Here is a 19,141-nt window from a genome sequence, read left to right as displayed (position 1 = left end):
AAACTACAGCAAGTTTGAAACATTAGATGGATAGCCTATTCTTAATGTGCGATAATGCCTTCTAGATTGATTGTGTCATTGCCACGGGGCCGCAGAACACCTTTTGGTATATGTTACTTACACAATAACACACTTTTTGGGCATTATTGCTTGCTTAGCAGCTTTGAATGAAATGGACTGAATTAAGAGAAAGCTAAAACAAAACTTTTAGCATTGCGTGGATAATGATTCTTACAGGTATAAATTTCATTTCCATAAGCATGGACTAAAATTTAGGTTATCTTGACTCATGCCTGTCTATAACTGAATAAAAGTAGAGCATGATAATTTATCTACAAATTGGAATAAGGACAAACATAACCCATGGGTGAGAATCACAACACTGTTTCAACATCGATAAGATTAAATGTTTTAAACTTAGGGACCTTAACTTATAAAAAGAAATATTCCTATGGTAGTAGAAAACATAAGAAATGCAACATTTTACAGTTTCCTCCCTAGTTTATCACATGCATTGGCACCTGCACAGCATGGTGAAAGCCTTGCCACACCATGTTTAAACTGCACTTTAAATGCCCAAACTCAACCACATTAGATAGTTTTAATGCATTCCAGATAATCTTTGGTATATACATCATCAAACAGGTACTCGTTTGTCACAAACATAAGTGAAAGTTCAACAGAAAACCACTATGGTGCAGCTTAAATTTTGCAAATTATACAACAAAAACAAAAACATCTGCCTTAGTTACACGTACTAACCCATACTGCATAATAAAACTAGACGAATCCAATGCAAAAAAAAAAAAACTCTTCAGGAGTTCCAGTAAACAAAGCGCATGAATTTAAATTTGATGTCAAAAGAGAATAGAAAGGTCTTTTTTTCTCAGTGATGTTTCTCCAAATGTTGCTAATCGTCAGCCCTCCCAATGACCTATCAGCTAAGTCATTCCCTCTGGGCAAGAAGTGGTCATCAGAAGCCACCACCCAGGCAGCCAGTAGGATTTTATAATGTCTTAACTTTTGCTACGTCACAGTAGCCCTGACAAACATGTCTCATTGCATATTTAGCCTTGGCTACAGCAACTTCTGCTTACAACTCCTTCTGATGCTGCATACCAGGACTTTACTATGGCCTTCAACAATATCTTCTATGCTGGGATAATAATTAAGCTTAAGGATTTCTTGTCTGAGGGGTATCCGGCTGACAGGACTGAGAAATAGGATTCAGAATGTTAGAGTGGGTGTTCAGTTCTTATCATCCACCCAAATCACTACTGGATAACTGCAGGGATTACCTTGCCCCCTCCCCCCCTTATGTTTGACATTTTCTTTTTAAGCATACAGGTAGAAGGTAAGATTTGGCTCATTAGGTATGCTTGCAATTGCTAAACAGGGATCACAGTGTTGTCCCCCAGCAGCACACTCACTCTATAGCAGGGATCTAATATTACTGACTCCTGATGTGCATGCAATGAGTTCAAATTCAAAATTAAGAAGTGCAACAAAGATTTCACCATTAAAGGGACTATTCCAGCAAATTACTTCATTGAGACACAAGTCATAAAAACTATAAGTTTTTTTAAGAAACTGGAAGCACTGACTGATGATGACCTAACACTCAATTAACACACTGCAACAGTTATCAGAAAGGTACAGGGAGTAGCACATCCAGTTTAAGGTGAACAGATAGATAACTAAGTGAAGTTACTATTTTATTTATTTTTATTTTATTTATTTATCCTTTGTTCACCAGCTTAGTCTCACTAGACTACTGGAATCTTTTCAGGGAGACCCAAGATGGCATTTATACTACTAGGGGAAATCTGGCTAGGGCATTAGGGAACTTCACCTACTCCGTCTGGAATGTGCATGTCCTGCTCCTAGCGGAGTGGTAGTTGGGAGGCCAGTGTATCAACAGAAGACGGCTGAAGGCATGGAGGTGAACACCAGTGCTGTAGATGGTGTACAAAAGATTATGCAGGATTCAGAAGATGCTTTTCAGCAAAACTTGTTTACTGAATCAGAGAAAGAAGAATCGGTCAGTGAAGGTTGTGCTGTTACAACCTACCATTAGAGAGAGTTGTAGGATGATTATTGAAAAAAATTATGATGATGGGCAAGCCAGAAAAATGATGAGATGTTTCATGGGGGAAAATTATACATAAGATTCAAAATGAAAAGGCAGAGTCCTTCATGAAGGGGGATATGTAAAAGGAAAAGAAATTTTATGCAGTCACAGTGAAAGAGGGTGTAGGACAGACAGCTTAACAGAAAAAAAGGAAGAGGATAATACACGGCAGAATTACATCCTGAGAATTCAAAATAAAGAGGCAAAAGAATGATCTTTGGGGCAACTTAATGATTCCTTTAGGTGTATAAGCTCAAGAGGTAAGGGCTTTTATTCTTACAAACAAAGAAACATTTTGTGACATTACATTTGAGACTGTTTATGCTAAGGAAATTTTCCTTGGAGAGTATGAAAAGAAAAAGAATTGTAATCCCTGGAACTTATTTATAGTAAAAGCATTTAACAGGGAAACAAAAATGAAAATACATTTGCAATTTTGAAAAGATGTAGAAAGAGAGCTTTTGAAAGGATATTTATATAAAAAATGCAAATAAATGGTGGACAAAGCAAAATTCTATAAAAGGCATTTATATACTGGTGGATGGGACTGTAATATTCAGTTAAAATGGAAAAGGATAAAATTATACATACTCCTAGCATGAGAAATGTTGTGAAATACTGAGGTCAACCCAAAACATGTTTTTTTCTGAGGAAAGGAAGATCATTTGATAAACAACTGTGATAAAAATAAATTTTATGTTTGCAGGGGAATGGGTAATGTTGCAAGAAGATAAGAACTGAAATCTTAATGTAAAAAAAGTGGGCATTTATGGATGGATTGCAAAATTGAAATCAATGATAGAGAAAGTGAAGGAGAGAGAGACAGAGAGATGAAAATGAGCAAAGACAGGAAGTACTGGAAGTAGAAGGGGAAGAAAAATTCGAAGAAGAAGAAAATTAAAACACAAAGAGGATGACATAGAGAAAGGTTCTGCAATAAGTGATGAGGATATACAACGGAAACTAGTAAAATAAAAAAAATTATATCGGTAAAAGAGTAAAAGATAGAAAAAGAAAATTTAAAGGGATAAGTATGAAATAGAAACAGAAAGGAAATAGGTAACCTATAAGAAAGATTGTAAACCTTTCACAAAAAGGAAACACACAATACCTAGGAAATTAAGGAAAATGGAAAGTAATAATGTTACAGTGTTTTCTGTAAATGTAAACGGTATTAAGAATATAGTGAGAAGGCTTGGAGTTTTGAAGTGGTGTAATAAACGTTTTGCGGATATAATTCTACCAGAATATTTAAGATTTTTAACAAAAGAAGAAAAATTCAAAACAGAAGAACTATGGGAGAAGTGTTATCTGTAAAGTAATCTGGAATTGGAAAAACAAGCAGTGTTCTGGAATAGTGGTACTCTGCAAAAATTCAGTAAAATATTAGCTGTAACATTAGTAAGACTGGGAAGATTAACTATTGTACATTTAAGATGGAAAGAACAAGTACATCGAATTACAGCATTATATGCTTATGCTACGGGCAAAGAAATGGAGAATTTATTTCAACAGATTTCGGATTATGTAGTGATACATATGAACATTATAATGACAGGAGATTTCAACTGTGATTTGACAGGATATCGAAAAAAGAAAGGAAATTATATAAGAAAAATGCTAAACATTATGACGTCATGAGATGTGTAAATTAAGCATTTGAAAGAAATGTGTGGCCATATAAAAGGGAGTATATACAAAAGTGAAACAGATTATTTCACAATATGAGAAGGATTAATCATTGCAGAAGAACTGTCAATTGTCGCAAGCTTTTTAGATCACCTAGCAATAAGGTTACAGCTAAATGAAAATAAATACATTAAAATAGGAAAATAAATAAAAGGATAAATAAGAAAGCACAGGATAAAGAAGGAAATAAATTAATACCACAATTAGGGAGACGTCATATTACTCTGACAGTATTTTGCAAAAACTGGTGTGAATGGTGGATTACTTTTAAAGAATAATATACATATTTTTTTACAGTGGCAGAATGACATAAGAAAAGTAGAAAAAGAAGACTATGGAAGAATATATAAAGTTGCATTTGAGAGAGTATTTTGATAAATACAAAGGGATATATAGAAGAAATCAAGAAAAAAGGAATTTTTATTTAAGCAAAGGTATTTCTTACAAGGAAAAGATAAATAGTATTAGCCTATTTAAGTAGACTAGTGAAGGAAGATAGCAGTGTAATTAGAGAAATGAAAATGTAAAACGAGAAATAAAAAGAACCCAGAAACAAATTATGAATATTTTAGTAGAGTATGTACAAGAAATTAAAAAAAAAAGAAAGAACAGAAGAGAATATGGGAAGTTAAAACATAAACATTTTCAGAGAAAATGAGTAAATAATTGAAAAAGAGATGTCCTTATGAGTTAAAGTGCTTTGACAAGTGAATACAGATACAGTTGCAGGACAGGACGGGTTATGATATGAAATATATAAAAATTTAATAAACTGGCAAGGAGAATACTTTCTAAAGGGAGGTTGGAGGTTGGCATAATGGTTAAGCTGTTTACCTTACAGAAACAAGGTTGATTCTTACATGGGGTAATTGGCTAGAATTAAAATTGCCCACAAGGGCTAGCCTAATACTAACATATGGACATGTAAAGGTTTTGAATTAAAAGTTCAGTGAAGGTTTTATGTATAAAGAGTTATGTAGGGCAGCACTTCAATGTATATGGAAGAAGAAGAAAAAAACAGAAATAAAAAAACTGGATACCAGTAGTATTGAATAATACAGACTATATTTTTTATGAAAATAATATAGATCAGAACTGAAAGCAAAATGAAAAATATTATGGAAGACAGTCTATACAGTATAAAGAGGAATGGGTGTCAATAATTATATATGATAGTAAGACAGATTGTGGATGACATTATAAACAGAAGAGAAGAAGTGAAACTTATGGTATGGAATATTAATAAGGCATTTGATATAATATGACATTTTATGGGTGATAATGAAAGAATTTAATACAAGTGAGAAAATAATGAAAGTATGTATTTCTGCTTACAATAATAATAGAGCAAGAGTTTTAGTAAATGGATGGCTAAGAAAAGAAATATATACGAAGAATGGTATAAGACAGGGGTGTCCAATGATTTATAAACTACTTGCTTTAGTTATGAACATGATAGTATGTGAGGTGAATTTTAAAATGAAGAATACATAATATATAATGCCTGAGGGATAAAGAATTCTAATTTTGCTCACTTATGTGGATGACATTATAATGATTGTGAAAAATAAAATTTGGATAAAAGAAATAATATTTTGTTTAAATGAATGTTTAATGGCAATAGGTATGACTTTAAAAAAAGATAAAAGCAAAAGATTGGGTGACACAGTAAAGATGGGAGGTATATACTTTATAATTAATAAAGTTTCTGTGTAGATATAAAATTTGGGACTAAGAATGAATGTAAGCAGAGTTCAATGAAAAAAAGCAATAGAATAATTAAATTAAATGTGTTCTTTTTGTGATAAACTCTGTATTAATGGGAAAACAGCATATTTATCAAGTATATTTATGATGCTAACAATATATGAAAAAATACTTGGTATAGGTATTTTTTCATTCATATGGGCTTTGAGATTGAATCCAATAAAAAGAGGAGTCTTGTATCTGAATAAAAGGGAAGGAGGTTTAGGGCTGGTAAACTCAGTGGTATATGCTGCTTCTTTAAATTTATACGAAGTAATAAAGTGGATAAATGAAAAATATGGCAGGTTAGTGGTAAAGTTATTCAAATATAAGCATGAAAGATTTTGAGATATGATAAACAGAAGTAATGAAGATATGAAATATTACCAAGAAAAAATATTATTGTGGAAGATAAAGACTAATGAAATGGAAAAAAAGGGAGACAATAGTAGTACAAAAATATAATGGTACAATATTGTTATGTTAATCCATGACACATTTTGAATGAAAAAAAATCAAGCTACAAAAAGAATGTCAAGATTTTTTATAGAGACTGTTAATAAAGAAATTACCAGTAAAACTGAATATGCCATATAAAAATAAATGTGAAAGACTATGTACATATTATGGGGAAGAGACAACTACAGAACACATTTTTTTGAAAATTTAAAAGTTTACAAAATTACGGAAAAAGTTATGTAAAGAAAATTTCTTTGAAGACATAAAAGAGGTGGATAAGATAAATATGGGTATGACTGAATATGTGTATTATAAGAATAGAATTAAAGAATATCTTAAAATGATAGATAAACAAGATGCTTTATATTATATGTGTTATTTGGAGTGAAAGGATAAAAGAAATTATGTTTAAGAGAAAATGGATCTTAGCAACAATATTACATAAAATCAGATGTTGGTTAAAGAAAAAGGAGTGGGGGGTCTAGTAAGGACAATGATAATGGAATTTGAAATTATAAATAAGGACAATAAGATAATTATGATAGTATGATAGACTCTTTTAGACAGGTGGCATGGGATGTTTTACATCCACCTGAGCTACTACCAACTCAGACAGATGGGACCTTGATTTAATGTCTCATCCCAAGGATAACACACTCAGGAGTGCAGTACCCCTATTATGCTACACTACAGTGTCAGCAAATGATCTATACAATGTGGGAATAAAACTCACAGCCTTCTGCACCAAAGACGGATGTGGCACCTGCTGTGCCACTGACACTATGGTGCCACTATCCCAATGTACATTCATGTGCCCTGTCATACAGTATAATGCTCCCCTCTGATCAGTCATCTTGCTCATTTACAAAGGATCCAAATATTTTTTACTAAGAAAATCAGTGAACATATTAATTTGAATTATTCTGACACACTGTAACTACTCTCCCTATGTTCAGTGTTGCATCACTTCCTCCAGGTTATAAACAATGCTGTAAACACACAAAAGGTGGGGATAACATACTGTCCTGATCACATGTTCTCAAGTTTAATATTAACAACACCACTAAGCATGTCATGTTTTATTTCACAATATCTTCCATGCCTTTCTAATCAACTTATCCTAATTATTAAACAACATAGCTTCCTAGGTTCCTTTGTGATTAACCTAGACAACTAAATGGCTGCTCATAGGTTCCAACAGAAGATCATGACTGTGAAGATTCTGGATAGCTATAAGCATGTCTCCAAATCCTTTTCCAGATGGACATGCATAACATTATAGCCTTTCAAAAGCAACTAGCTTGAATTTCTATAAAACAACACTGTATGAGACTAAAGCTCTACACAGTGAGATAATCTGGTAAGTAAATGCATCTGCAGTAAGTGAATACTGCAGTTTATGTGGCTACATACCTTCGATGGGAAGCATAGTTTCCTGTTACATGTCCACTGCCATCACATCCTGGTGTTGGGCAACTATAAAATAAAAAAAAAAAAGAAGGAAAAATAAACTGCTTAATTATAACAAAAGTACGCTCTATAACAAAGCATTTCAGACAGCATCTACTTTTTGTCATAAATTCTATTCTAAACTGCAATCCTATCATACTCTTGACAAGAGTCACCAAAGCCATGAATGAGGCCAAGACAGTGCACACCAACTACATTGACATAGCCAAAGCCTTTGACACTATTCCCCACTCAGGTATAATAGATAAATTAGGCATCATCTCATATGTTACCAGATGGTAGCTAACTGGCTCATTGACAGAACCCACTCAGTCAAACTAGGGGAAGCCACCTCTAGTAGTAGACCTGTAACAAGCGGCATACCCCAAGGATCAGTCTTGTGGCCTCTACTGTTTGGGATATAATTTTCTGAGGTGCAAGCCAAAATCAGTGGTTTCTGGCTGACCAAGTTTGCAGATGACTGCAAGCTGGGCACTGTCATAAATTCCCCCTAGTGATGTGAACATCCTCCAAGAGGGCCTTAACCAAACTAATGACTTGTGCCAGAAGCATGGCCTCAAACTGAATGCCAAGAAATGCATCAGTATCCCCTTTGGGGAAAATGGTGTCCCCACTAATTATCACATTAATAACAACGTACTAAGCACGCAATCAGTTGTGAGGGACTTGGGCACCTAGGTTGATGACTTTTGACCACCATGTTGCCTCCATTGTACTGAAGGCTTTCTACATGGCCCACCTCATAAGTAAGGGTATTTCATCCAGGAACAAGGAGGTCATAACATCCCTGTACTTCTCCCTTATCAGACCCATTATCGAGTACAATGCCCCTTCGGCATGTACCTTCCCAAGCACATGCAGCAGTTTGAGAGACCACAAAGGTTCTTTACCAGGAAAATCCAAGGTCTCAAACACCTACCTTATACAGATAGGCTAAAAGACCTGACCCTCTACTCAGTTTCATACAGACTGCTCAGAGGTGACCTGTGTCTGGCTAACAATGCCATCTCAGACTCAGCCTTGTTTGTTGCATATCCATAAGTCAAACTCCACTCGTGCAACTTGCATGCAAGGTCTCAACCTGGTTTGTGACATTGATAGAAATTGTTGGTGGGATAGATTTGTGTCCCAATGACTCCCCCATCTGTGGAACTGACTTCCTGTCAATGTCAGGCAGAGTAACTCACTAGCCTTCTTTAAGAGGAACCTGGATGACTGGATAGGAAACAGAAAATATACCCCTGGGATCCCACCTGTGTCCCTGCTGGACAGGGAAAACAGGTGCTGACTTTGTGGGAACATGGGTGAAATTCTTGGCTAGGCTTATAAGGGCCTCCTGTCCAATAGCCTACTTTCGTCCTATGAACCTAAGTACATTTATTATTGCTTTATTTATCTACTCTTCTACATACAATGTGTCACAGGATGTATAGAAGGTTATCAGTAAGAAATAAATAAACAAGGCGGTCATAACAATACATCTCTAAAAAAGGTTACATTTCTGGTCAAATAACACACTGCCTGAAGCTCATACAATCAGTTCCTTTCTGGTATAATAGCGCAATAGAAGGTAACCAATAACAGATAACACAAAAATATCATATCAATATACCTCTTAAGCAGGTACATTTCTGGTTTAAAAACAAAACAGATGATGCTGCACTATGCCACATGACCTAGCCTGCTACATACACAGTTCATCTCTTTCTATAACAGTGTTCTCCATTCATTCCCTTTAGTTTTATAGCATTACATGTCAAAATGAATACAGGCTCCCTATATTCTTAAAAACAATGACCACTCTCCACACACTTGTTTAAGTTATCAGTATAACCAAGCAATTTGAAAATGCTGAGGACACATTTTTTTTAAGGGTCATCTCTGGTCAAGAGTATTGTGTGTGATTCTATTTTTTTAAATAAAAACATCTTTATTGAATTATCACTTATGACACAAGCAGTCATACATTTATATAAATGAAAAAAACACATTGACATATTTTCAATTGCAAATATTATACATCACATATAATCTATACGATCATTGTCAATTGGACATTACATAGCTCAATAAATTTCTGCCTTCTCTTAAACCTCATTCCTCCTCCAAAACATTATTCTGTATGTATTGTTCCTACAATTCCTATTTTTTTCTGTATAATTTGTTCCTATCCTTTTCTAAAGATTTTATTTCCAGTTAGTTTACCTCAGTCACTATAGTCACTGCTTCTAATATGGTTAGTTTAGACTCTGATTTCTAATTTCCAGTAATTGCTTTTTTTGGCAGCCACCAGTTTTAAACTTAGCAAGGCCTTACTATGTCTAGGCAATTCAGATCCTGTATCACTGATCAAAAAAATAATTTTTTTAATCAGACCAATTTGCTCATCCAGTATTTTGGCACAGTAGTCTGCATAGAATTTTTAGTCTGCCAATTCATTACACTCCCAAATCAGCTTTTCTTGATTACCATACTTGTTATATCCTTGAATTTCTGAGTCCCTTATTTTCCGTGCCACTGTTTCTAAATATTAAGCAAATAACATAGGGGAAAGAAGACATCCCTACCTGGGTCCACTGTTCAAACAGAACTTATCAGACAGGACCCTCCACACTTTGAGTTTCACCTCCAGTCTCTCATATAGTCTCCTAATTAACTTTATTACTGTGTCAGTGAATGCAAATACTTCCATTAGCATACTCATAAAATCCCAGCTTACTCCATCAAATGCTTTCTCGGCATCAAGACCCACCAACAACAGTGGTATTTTCTTACATTCTACTTCCATCTGGATCATCATTGCATTATTAATGTGAAATGTTTGCCTCCCCTCCAGAAATCCACACTGATCCAGACTATCAATTTTGACAACACATTTTACATTATTTTAGTCATTACAGACATAAATACTTTATACTCATGGCTTAGAATTAAAATGGGCCTATATGAAGCTGGATATGATGTGTCTTTAGCATCATAAGGTATTACAGCAACCACAGCTTTCTTCCATGATGTTGGTGCTTCTCCTCTTTTAAAAACCCTGTTAAACAAAATTTTCCAGATCTTGATCACCTTCTTTCCTCCTACCCTCCAAAGTTCTGCAGGTACACTATCTATTCCTGAAGGCTTTCCTGTAGATTGGTTATAGATCATCATTTTTATCTCATCTTCTCCTATCCTAACTGTTCATAATTGAGCCTCATCTAAATCTAAACTTGGCATGATTAATTCTTCCATAAATATTTCCATTTGTACTTTTTATTGATTTCAACATTTCTGTATTACACAGATTAAAATTTCTGAAACATTTATAATACCTCAACAGGATCTCTGCTTATATTCCTTGTTATAGGCTCAATAAGCTTGGCAACAGCCCTTTCAACTTTCTGTTGCCTGTGCCGTTGTCCTAAAAGCTTTTGTGCTCTAGAGTTATTATAAAAAAACGGTTGCTTAATGGCAATCTTTCTAAACTGCATATTATCCAGGTAGCCCCTCATTTTCCCTCTAGCACTCTGCAGTTGAACCTCTTATCTGTGAAATTCCCTTATTCTGCAATACTTTACCCTTCGTCAGTCTTTCCAAATAATTCTTGTCACTTCTTAACCATGTCTCTTTTTCTTTTATTTCTACCCTAATTTTAAATTCTATTCTCATTTTATCACACTCCCTAGCTATATTTTCTGAAGAAATTTCTGTCTTCCCTAATAACTCCTGAATTATTTCAGCTACATATTCTTTAAATTCCTCTGTTTGACAGGTGGGGAAGTGCCACTGTCTCATGTTTATTTCATTACTCTGCCTTTTTATTTTAGATATCATTGACGTGATTTGAAAACAGATATTGGATGTATATCAAAACTTTCAATTAAATGTACACACTCTTCTGAAATATAATTTCTGTCTAGCCTAGCCCAGTTTTTGTACCTTGGGGAATAATATGTAAATTCTCTCTGAGCTCCTACTACTGAATTCACATCACCCATACCAAATATTTTCATACATTTCTTCAAAAATCTAGCCACTTTTGCTATATTTTCTCTTCTACCCCCCACAAAGAAATCCTCACTGTTGCAAACTGAATTCCACTCCCACCTATAATTAATATTCCTTGCAGAAGGTTCTTTATTTTTGCCAGAATTTTCTTAAGCTCCACTGTAGCAATTTTAGACAGAATATAACCATATGCCCGTATAGTTTTCCTCCCTAGCCAGTAGCCCCTTACTACTACAAATCTATCATTATTATCTGTTTTTCCTTCTTCTATCACTACTGGAGGTCTTCTAGCAATTAAGATAAGCACTCCCCCTTTCCTTTGCCCTACATATTTCACTGAATAACATCCTGAAATCATGTATTTTATCAAATTATCAAATTCACATACTTAGATCTTTCTAAATGTGTCTCGTAGCACAGCTATTTGCATTCTACATTTCTTAATATAATTCACTACTCCTTCTTTTTTGTATACACCTGTAAGACCATTCATGTTCCAAGATAACATGGAAAGTGTTGCCATTATAGTAAGACATTATTAGTCCCACCTGCTGTGCATAACGTTTTTTTTTTAAATGTCTAGTTTCAGCTTTTTAGTTATATACATACAGTAATGTTTGGCAAGCTGATCTTTTATGCATCGTTTCTTGTCATACCCATTTGAAGCTATGTCACAACTTACAAGACTTTTTGTTTTAATGAAAACCCTCAAACAAGAAAATAAACACACCACCAGACCTATTAACTTAATACAAACACACAAAATTATGTACAGATTCAAATAATGAACGTTAACCCTCCTAAAAGGAGCAACTTATAGATTCACAGCTACACTCACAGGATTTAATTGAACTATAATTAAGGTTATCTACGCTAAGACACATAGTACAAGCTTGTTCCTCTACTTATGTTAAGTCCTGTCTGTTTCTGTCTTACATTTATTTTTCTCCCATAAGCAGAAAACAACTTGAATGCTTTCAGAAAACATTATCTTTAGCCATTGAAATAAAAAAATATTGTTTTTATTGCCCTCTTCTCAGCTTGTCTCCAAAGAAATGTCAGATCCATATACACAGTTGCCTTCAGTTACAAGCTTCTCATATTGCACTGTGAAAATGTATTTGCTAAGGGAACACTTCCTTACATTCACTGTCCTCTTATTTACTTCCTTCCACTCAAAACATGTTGTTAGGTCAGTCTAATGGCCGTAATCCAGACATTCCCCTATCTAAAGTAAGAAAAAGCATGTCAACTTTACTTATATCATTATCTGTATACTTTTACAAACCATCCAACAGCTCAACAACTCAAGATTGCAGCCTAGTATCTTAAACATGCTGTTGTCTAAGCTTCCTTCTCATTTTACGCTGCAGTGCCAAAATTTCTTAAAACTAAACAGGAAGAAAGAAAGAAAGAAAGAAAGAAAGAAAGAAAGAAAGAAAGAAAGAAAGGGGCACCTGATTACTTTAGTATCCAGATTATACAAAATAACTGAAAATGCTTTACTATATAAAAAGCAGTATATGTCATGTTTTATAAAAATACTTTTAAGAACAAAAATTGTTTTACTTTCAGTTACCTCCTTCCTTCCTTCCTCTTCCCCTCTCCATAATGTTCTTCAAAACATTAATGACATGAAGTATGGCATATGCTTTAGAGCCATCCACAAGTTTAACAAAGTAAAATATGTCCAAAATTTCCAGTTTTTCTTGTTCGGAGATATTCACAAATATGACTGATGTTTTGTAATGTCACATTTATTTATTAATTTCTAATTTGCTGATTTTCTTCCTGTTGCTCTCAATCTCACAACTTCAGTCTCTATTTCATTTCCAGTGTACTCCTGATTGTTCTAGTCAACTCTTATTCTTTTCTCTGTCTCTTGAGCATTTACCTTTGAAATACTGGAAAATATTTCACTGGCAAAGTCTCTCAATGAGTTTTATTATCAGAAGAATAAGAATCTGAGTCCCTTATGATTGACCGCTTACTTTTTTCTTGGACAAACATTTGTATTTATTCTTTACCATGTTACTGGCCATGGCTCTTGCCTTTCTTATAGTGCCTTTTTAGGCAGTGTTCCAAAGACCAAATTACCACCATAACAGCTAAAAACAAATGCAATCTGAGGGTCATGCTGCTCAATGGTAGAAGTTTAAATCTCAAAATGCACTTGCTCGAAGCACTCCTTAAAATGGAGAACATCGCCATTTGTGCTGTAACAGAGACCTGGTTCAAAGCTGCACTACCAGGCTATAACTCATTCCACACCTTTTTGTCCCAGAACTTGGACCAAAGCTCCAAGCTTCATAAAGGATGCACACACCTCCAGACTGGTAGCCCAACATAATCCATCACAGATACTTCAGGTGTAGCTAACATTGGGTAAGGCAGTGATTCAGGTCGTAGCCTGCTATAGGTCCCTAACCATGTCCCAAGACTCACACACTACCTTCCTAAGCACCCTGGAGAATATTAGGGTCCAACCTAACACTCTCATACTGGGTGACTTCAACTACCCCTCCATTAACTGGGAAAACTACTCATGTAGCAATACACTTGCCCAACATTTCCTGGAATTCATTAATTCCACTGCCCTGGACCAGCACGTTCTTACCCCCACTAGAGGTAGCAACATCCTTGACCTGGTCATTACTAATATGGGCGACTGTTGCTCTCCACAAATAGTCAACTCCTCCCTGGTTAGATCCGACCACAAACTAATCACCTTGGAGATCCACATACCTCCCCCCCCCCCCCCACAAAGGTAACCACCATGACTAATTTCTCCAAAGCTAACATTGGGTTCCTAAAAACAGAGGTGGCTAACTTCACGCTACCCATGCAAATGGAGAATAGCTGCATGACCACCAAATCATACACCACTGCACTGTACAAACACGTACACAAATACATAGCTCTCATCATACCCGATACAACAAAGATGCTCTCCTCCTAAAAAAGGAAGCCAATCTGGTGGTCCCCTGCCATAAACAAACTCTAAGACAGAAGGAGTAAACTGATGCGGAATAAGGTGTAATCCCAAGACTGGAAAAACTCCCTTATCAGCCTCAACAAATAGTTGAGATCCTTCATCAAATCCTCTAAAGCTAGCTCTGAAAACAGAATTGCAGCAGATAGTAAAGACAACCACAAGGCCTTCTATCATTATGTAAAGAATTTCCACGGCAGTACTCAGATTTGCTCTGAGCTACTTCACAATGGTACCTCCTATACCAAGCCAACAGATATTACCAATATACCGGCCAACAGATTCAGTACCTACTTTACCCCTCCCCCCAAAGGACCAATCACAATACCAGTAATTTGCCAGGCACCCAGTATTACTGCTGCACAGGTCAAAACAGCACTGTCCAAGGCCAAGAATACAGCTTCTATGGGACCTGACAATATCCCTGGCTGTGTTCTACATGAACTACAGTGTGAACTGGCACTTCACCTGTGTGCCCTGTTCAATCACAGCCTCACCTTAGGGTTTGTCCCTAGTGAATGGCGTACTTCTACAGTCATCCCTCTCCACAAAGGAGGAGTGACTACAGAACCTGGGAACTATCGCCCCATTAGCCTGACGAGTCTGATATGCAAAGCTATGGAACGCATCATCATGGACCTAATAAACAAGGATATAGGGAATCTCCAAACTCTGGATCCCACACAGTTTGGTTTTGTGAAGGGTAGATCATGCCTGCTCAACTTGGTCGACTTCTTTGAGTCAGTCACCAGAGCTGTGGATGAAGGCAAGGTGGTTCATACAGCCTACCTTGATCTGGCCAAGGCCTTTGATACCATTCCCCAGTCAGGAATCATAGAAAAACTCACTAAGCTAGGCATCAACCCATATATCATTAGGTGGGTTGCAAACTGGCTTAAAGATAATACCCACAGTGTGAATGTAGCTGACTCCAAGTCAGACTGCTGACCAGTCACGAGTGGAGTCCCACAGGGTTCTTTCTGGGTCTTCTCCTGTCTGGTATCTACTTCTCTGAAGTCCAGGCCAACATGAAGGGACTCTGGCTGACAAAGTTTGCAGATGATTGCAAGTGGGGAGCTATTATTAACTCCCCAAGTGATGTTGACATCCTACAGAAAGGCCTCACTGAGACCAACGACTGGTGTAAGAACCATGGCCTTAAGCTCAATGCCAAAAAATGTGTCATCATCCCCTTTGGGAAAAACCTGGCTCCCATGAATTACCACATCAATGGTAGTCCACTGAACAAAGAAGGCATTATAAGATATCTGGAAACACAGGTTGACAGCAACCTCTCTTTTGACCACCACATTACCACTGTGGTCAGAAAGTCCTTCTATGTGGCACTTCTCATTACTAAGGGTTTTGCATCCAGGAAGAAAGAGGTCATTGTCTCCCTCTACTCTCCCCTCATTAGGCCAATCATTGAGTACAATGCCCCATTTGGCATGTACCTCACTAAACACCTGCAATAACTGGAGAGGCCACAAAAGTACCTCACAAGGAGGATCCTAGGCCTTAAACACTTGTCCTATATAGACAGACTCAAAAAACTCCAACTATTCTCTGTCTCATATCGCCTACTTAGAGGCGATCTCTGCTTGACTTACAAAGCCATGTCTGACCCAGCTCTGTTAGAAATGCTACATCTAAAGAAATCCCAATCCCACCACACCACATGCTCCAGAGACCTCAACCTCATTACCACAATCAACAGGACATGCTGGAGGGACAGGTTCATAACCCAGAGACTGCCCATGCTATGGGACAGACTTCCCATACATGTCAAACAGAGCACCTCATTGGCCCTCTTCAAGAAAAATCTTGATGAGTGAATGGGAAATAGAAAATTCACCCCGGGGATCACTCCAGTGTCTCTGCTTGACACAGGCACTGGGAACTAAGGTCAGGTGGCATGATGCTTGTAAAGGCTCCAGGGCCATTAGCCTACTACACACCTATGAACCTATGTTCTGCATCAAAAAGGGCTTTGATCCTCCAAGAATAATATTCTGAAGATAGCTGAATATAAATTTACTCCCTTCTACCTGTTGTACAGTAAGTAATAATTTTCCACAAACACTCTACTCTCTCCACCTTTTAGTACTCTGTTCTTCTGCCACAGTTTTGTGAGAATCAACTCTTTCTGCTAGTAGGCTTGCATCTTTACTAATAGAAGTCTTGGCTGCTTTCTCATGTCTGGCGTTGGAGCATGCACACAGTATGCCCTTTCAATTAACAACTCCTGCTGTGAAGTACCAGTCCAGCTGCTTATTTGTGCTTTCATAAAATTAATATAGTCTGTACGTTTCAGCTTCTCTGGTACATCAGAAAATCTCAGGTTTTCCCAACATGCTCTGTCTTCTAATTCTACCACTATTTGAAGCATATCTTCTTAAGCAGTCTCATACTAAACCAGGCTTTTCATTTCATCTTCTAATTTTTGCAGTTTTATCATCTCATCTGAGTATCTGTTTAAACCTTTTGCATTTTTTCAAACCTTTTGATATCTGAGTTAATATGCCCCTTCAGTGTTTTGTTCATCTTAATCAGCTCTGAACACGTTTGACTTATTTTTCCCTCTAGATTACTAGAAGTCATGTCTTGCACCAAAGCTGGAGCTTGAACTGCTTTTTGCTGAAAAGCTGCAGGATACTTCCCAGCCAGCCAGTGTTTTCTTCTTATCTTTTGTGGTTGATTTTCTTTCAGGTTCTCCAAACTTCTTCTTTGTTGGCATCCAGGCAGTGCACTTACTAGCCAGTGTCTGAATTTTAACCAAAAAGACAAATGCACTGTTTTTTTTTTCCTGGGTTTCTGTTTTCACACTTAGAGAGCTGAAATTAAGCTATTACACAGTGTGCAGCCATCTTAGAAGCCATGTGTGATTCCAGTTTTTGACTAGATTAAACTTGTCAAAAGGGGTTGATAGGACAATGATGAAAATGGAGGACAAAATGAGGGTAAGACACAGAAGGAAGAATAAATGTGTTATCTAAAACCATATAACCTTCTGTCTATACAGTCCGGCCGGCCGCAGAATCGGTTTTATCTTTTTTTTAATTAATTGCCCTAATAGGCTTTTGTATGCTTTGTTTAAACATTTTTACTTGTTGGCCAGTGCACTTTTTCACAAAGGATATACTATTATGTAGCAAACCATTTCAGTTACACATTTATAATGTTGTATTATTACAGAATGCACAACATTAACTAAATTCTGCTCAGTTTACAAGGTCCATTCACCAAATTTTTTTCCAGTAAACTATTTCTTTCTCCACAGCTTTCTCAAAAACTCTATTCCTATACGGGTATGTAACAACTACAGATTGGGGTTATCTCTGACATGTCATGGGATGCAGGCTTGCTGTTATCACCAATGCTAGGCTTGATGATAACTTTGGCTATAACTTGCCTTCAGCCATCCAATTGGGTTTTTTCATAATACAGTATCTTAAGAGGGGTAGGCTTTGGAGTGGAGTTACTGTCTGTGAAGCCAAGGTTTGCTCTGGAATCAGCTCCTCTTCCTTTCTCCCCTTTGTGTTTCTAAGGAGGCCAATTTCTGTAAACATGGCCCTGTTGCAGGAACAAATTGTAGGTTTTGCCTCATCTACTTTTTACCAGATTTTGCAGGGACTTACTTACAGGAGTTCACTGATTTCCTTGTCAACAATGTTGTGGACCACCAGCACCATGTTGTGCTTCATGACTTCAGTATCTGGGTCATTCATGAGTTGGTGGCTCTTGTCAAAGAATTCAGATGTATTAAGAAGGGCTGTGGGTTTGCTCAGGTTAGTACCTCTGCAACTCACATACCAAGCCATTCTTTGGACTTGAAAATCCTATTGATGTGAAGACATCAGACGTGGTAGTGGCATTAGTCTCTTGGCCTGATCACTTTCTTGTATGTTTTGGCTTACAGCTTTTGCATTATAGCACCCCCAACATTGAACTGAAGGTGATTCATTCTACTAGCCATATCAGCTCTGAATTTTTTTTACTATGCTCCTTCAGTTCCTTTCAGAGCATGGAGCTGGTTCTTTGGAAATCAGGCTCACTGAGTATAATAGGTCTTTGTCCCTGACACTTGAATCTATAGTACTTCAATAAGAAAGGTGCAGGTTAGAACATCATTGGTGCTATGTGGGTCTGTGGAGAGACAGACTTGGCCTGGATGAACATTATGCTACATTCCAGGTTTAGATTACTTGTAAGAAGGCAGCCTTCATATCCAGACAGACCTCGGAGGTGGGTAAATGATCAGCTGCACTTTTCATATGGTGCAAAGGTAGAGCAGCCTAGTCTGTCTCAGCTCTAGAAGATTTTATCTGCTTCACAATGCAAGTCTGTTGCTCAGTCCTTCACTGATAAAACTGATGCTATGAAATCTGATATGACACCACCTGACTCCATGTAAGTTGCTAGAGTGACACCTTCCCCACTTCCTATTCTCTGGGTGGAGTTTGACATTCCCGATTTACGTTGCACTCATCTATGTTGAGCTTATTTCAAGTACACAGAGATGATCTGTAGATTTGATCCATGTCAATAAAGATGTCCTTGGTCAAGTGATATTTCAGATTTTGGTTTCTTCAATGAGATTTTTTTTCATCAGCCTTGAAAATGGCCATTGCTATGTCTATCAGGAAAACCTACCTGGACCC

The 19,141-nt window shown here is 36.7% G+C and overlaps 1 protein-coding gene across 1 annotated transcript in view; it reads right to left on the bottom strand.

Moving 5' to 3' along the window:
- Positions 1 to 19,141, bottom strand: part of ST18 (ST18 C2H2C-type zinc finger transcription factor) — an 825,897-nt gene that overhangs the window by 371,737 nt on the left and 435,019 nt on the right. The window contains exon 12 of the mRNA XM_044060418.1: positions 7,439 to 7,501. Coding sequence (XP_043916353.1) covers positions 7,439 to 7,501 — 63 coding nt within the window. The remainder of the gene's footprint in view (positions 1 to 7,438; positions 7,502 to 19,141) is intronic.

The sequence above is a fragment of the Protopterus annectens genome, chromosome 2.part0 (assembly GCF_019279795.1).
Source record: "Protopterus annectens isolate FY-2018-M chromosome 2.part0, PAN1.0, whole genome shotgun sequence".
NCBI classification, from domain to species: Eukaryota; Metazoa; Chordata; order Ceratodontiformes; family Protopteridae; genus Protopterus; species Protopterus annectens.
Note: the sequence above shows the minus strand (reverse complement) of the source record. Positions and strands in the feature narration are given on the sequence as shown.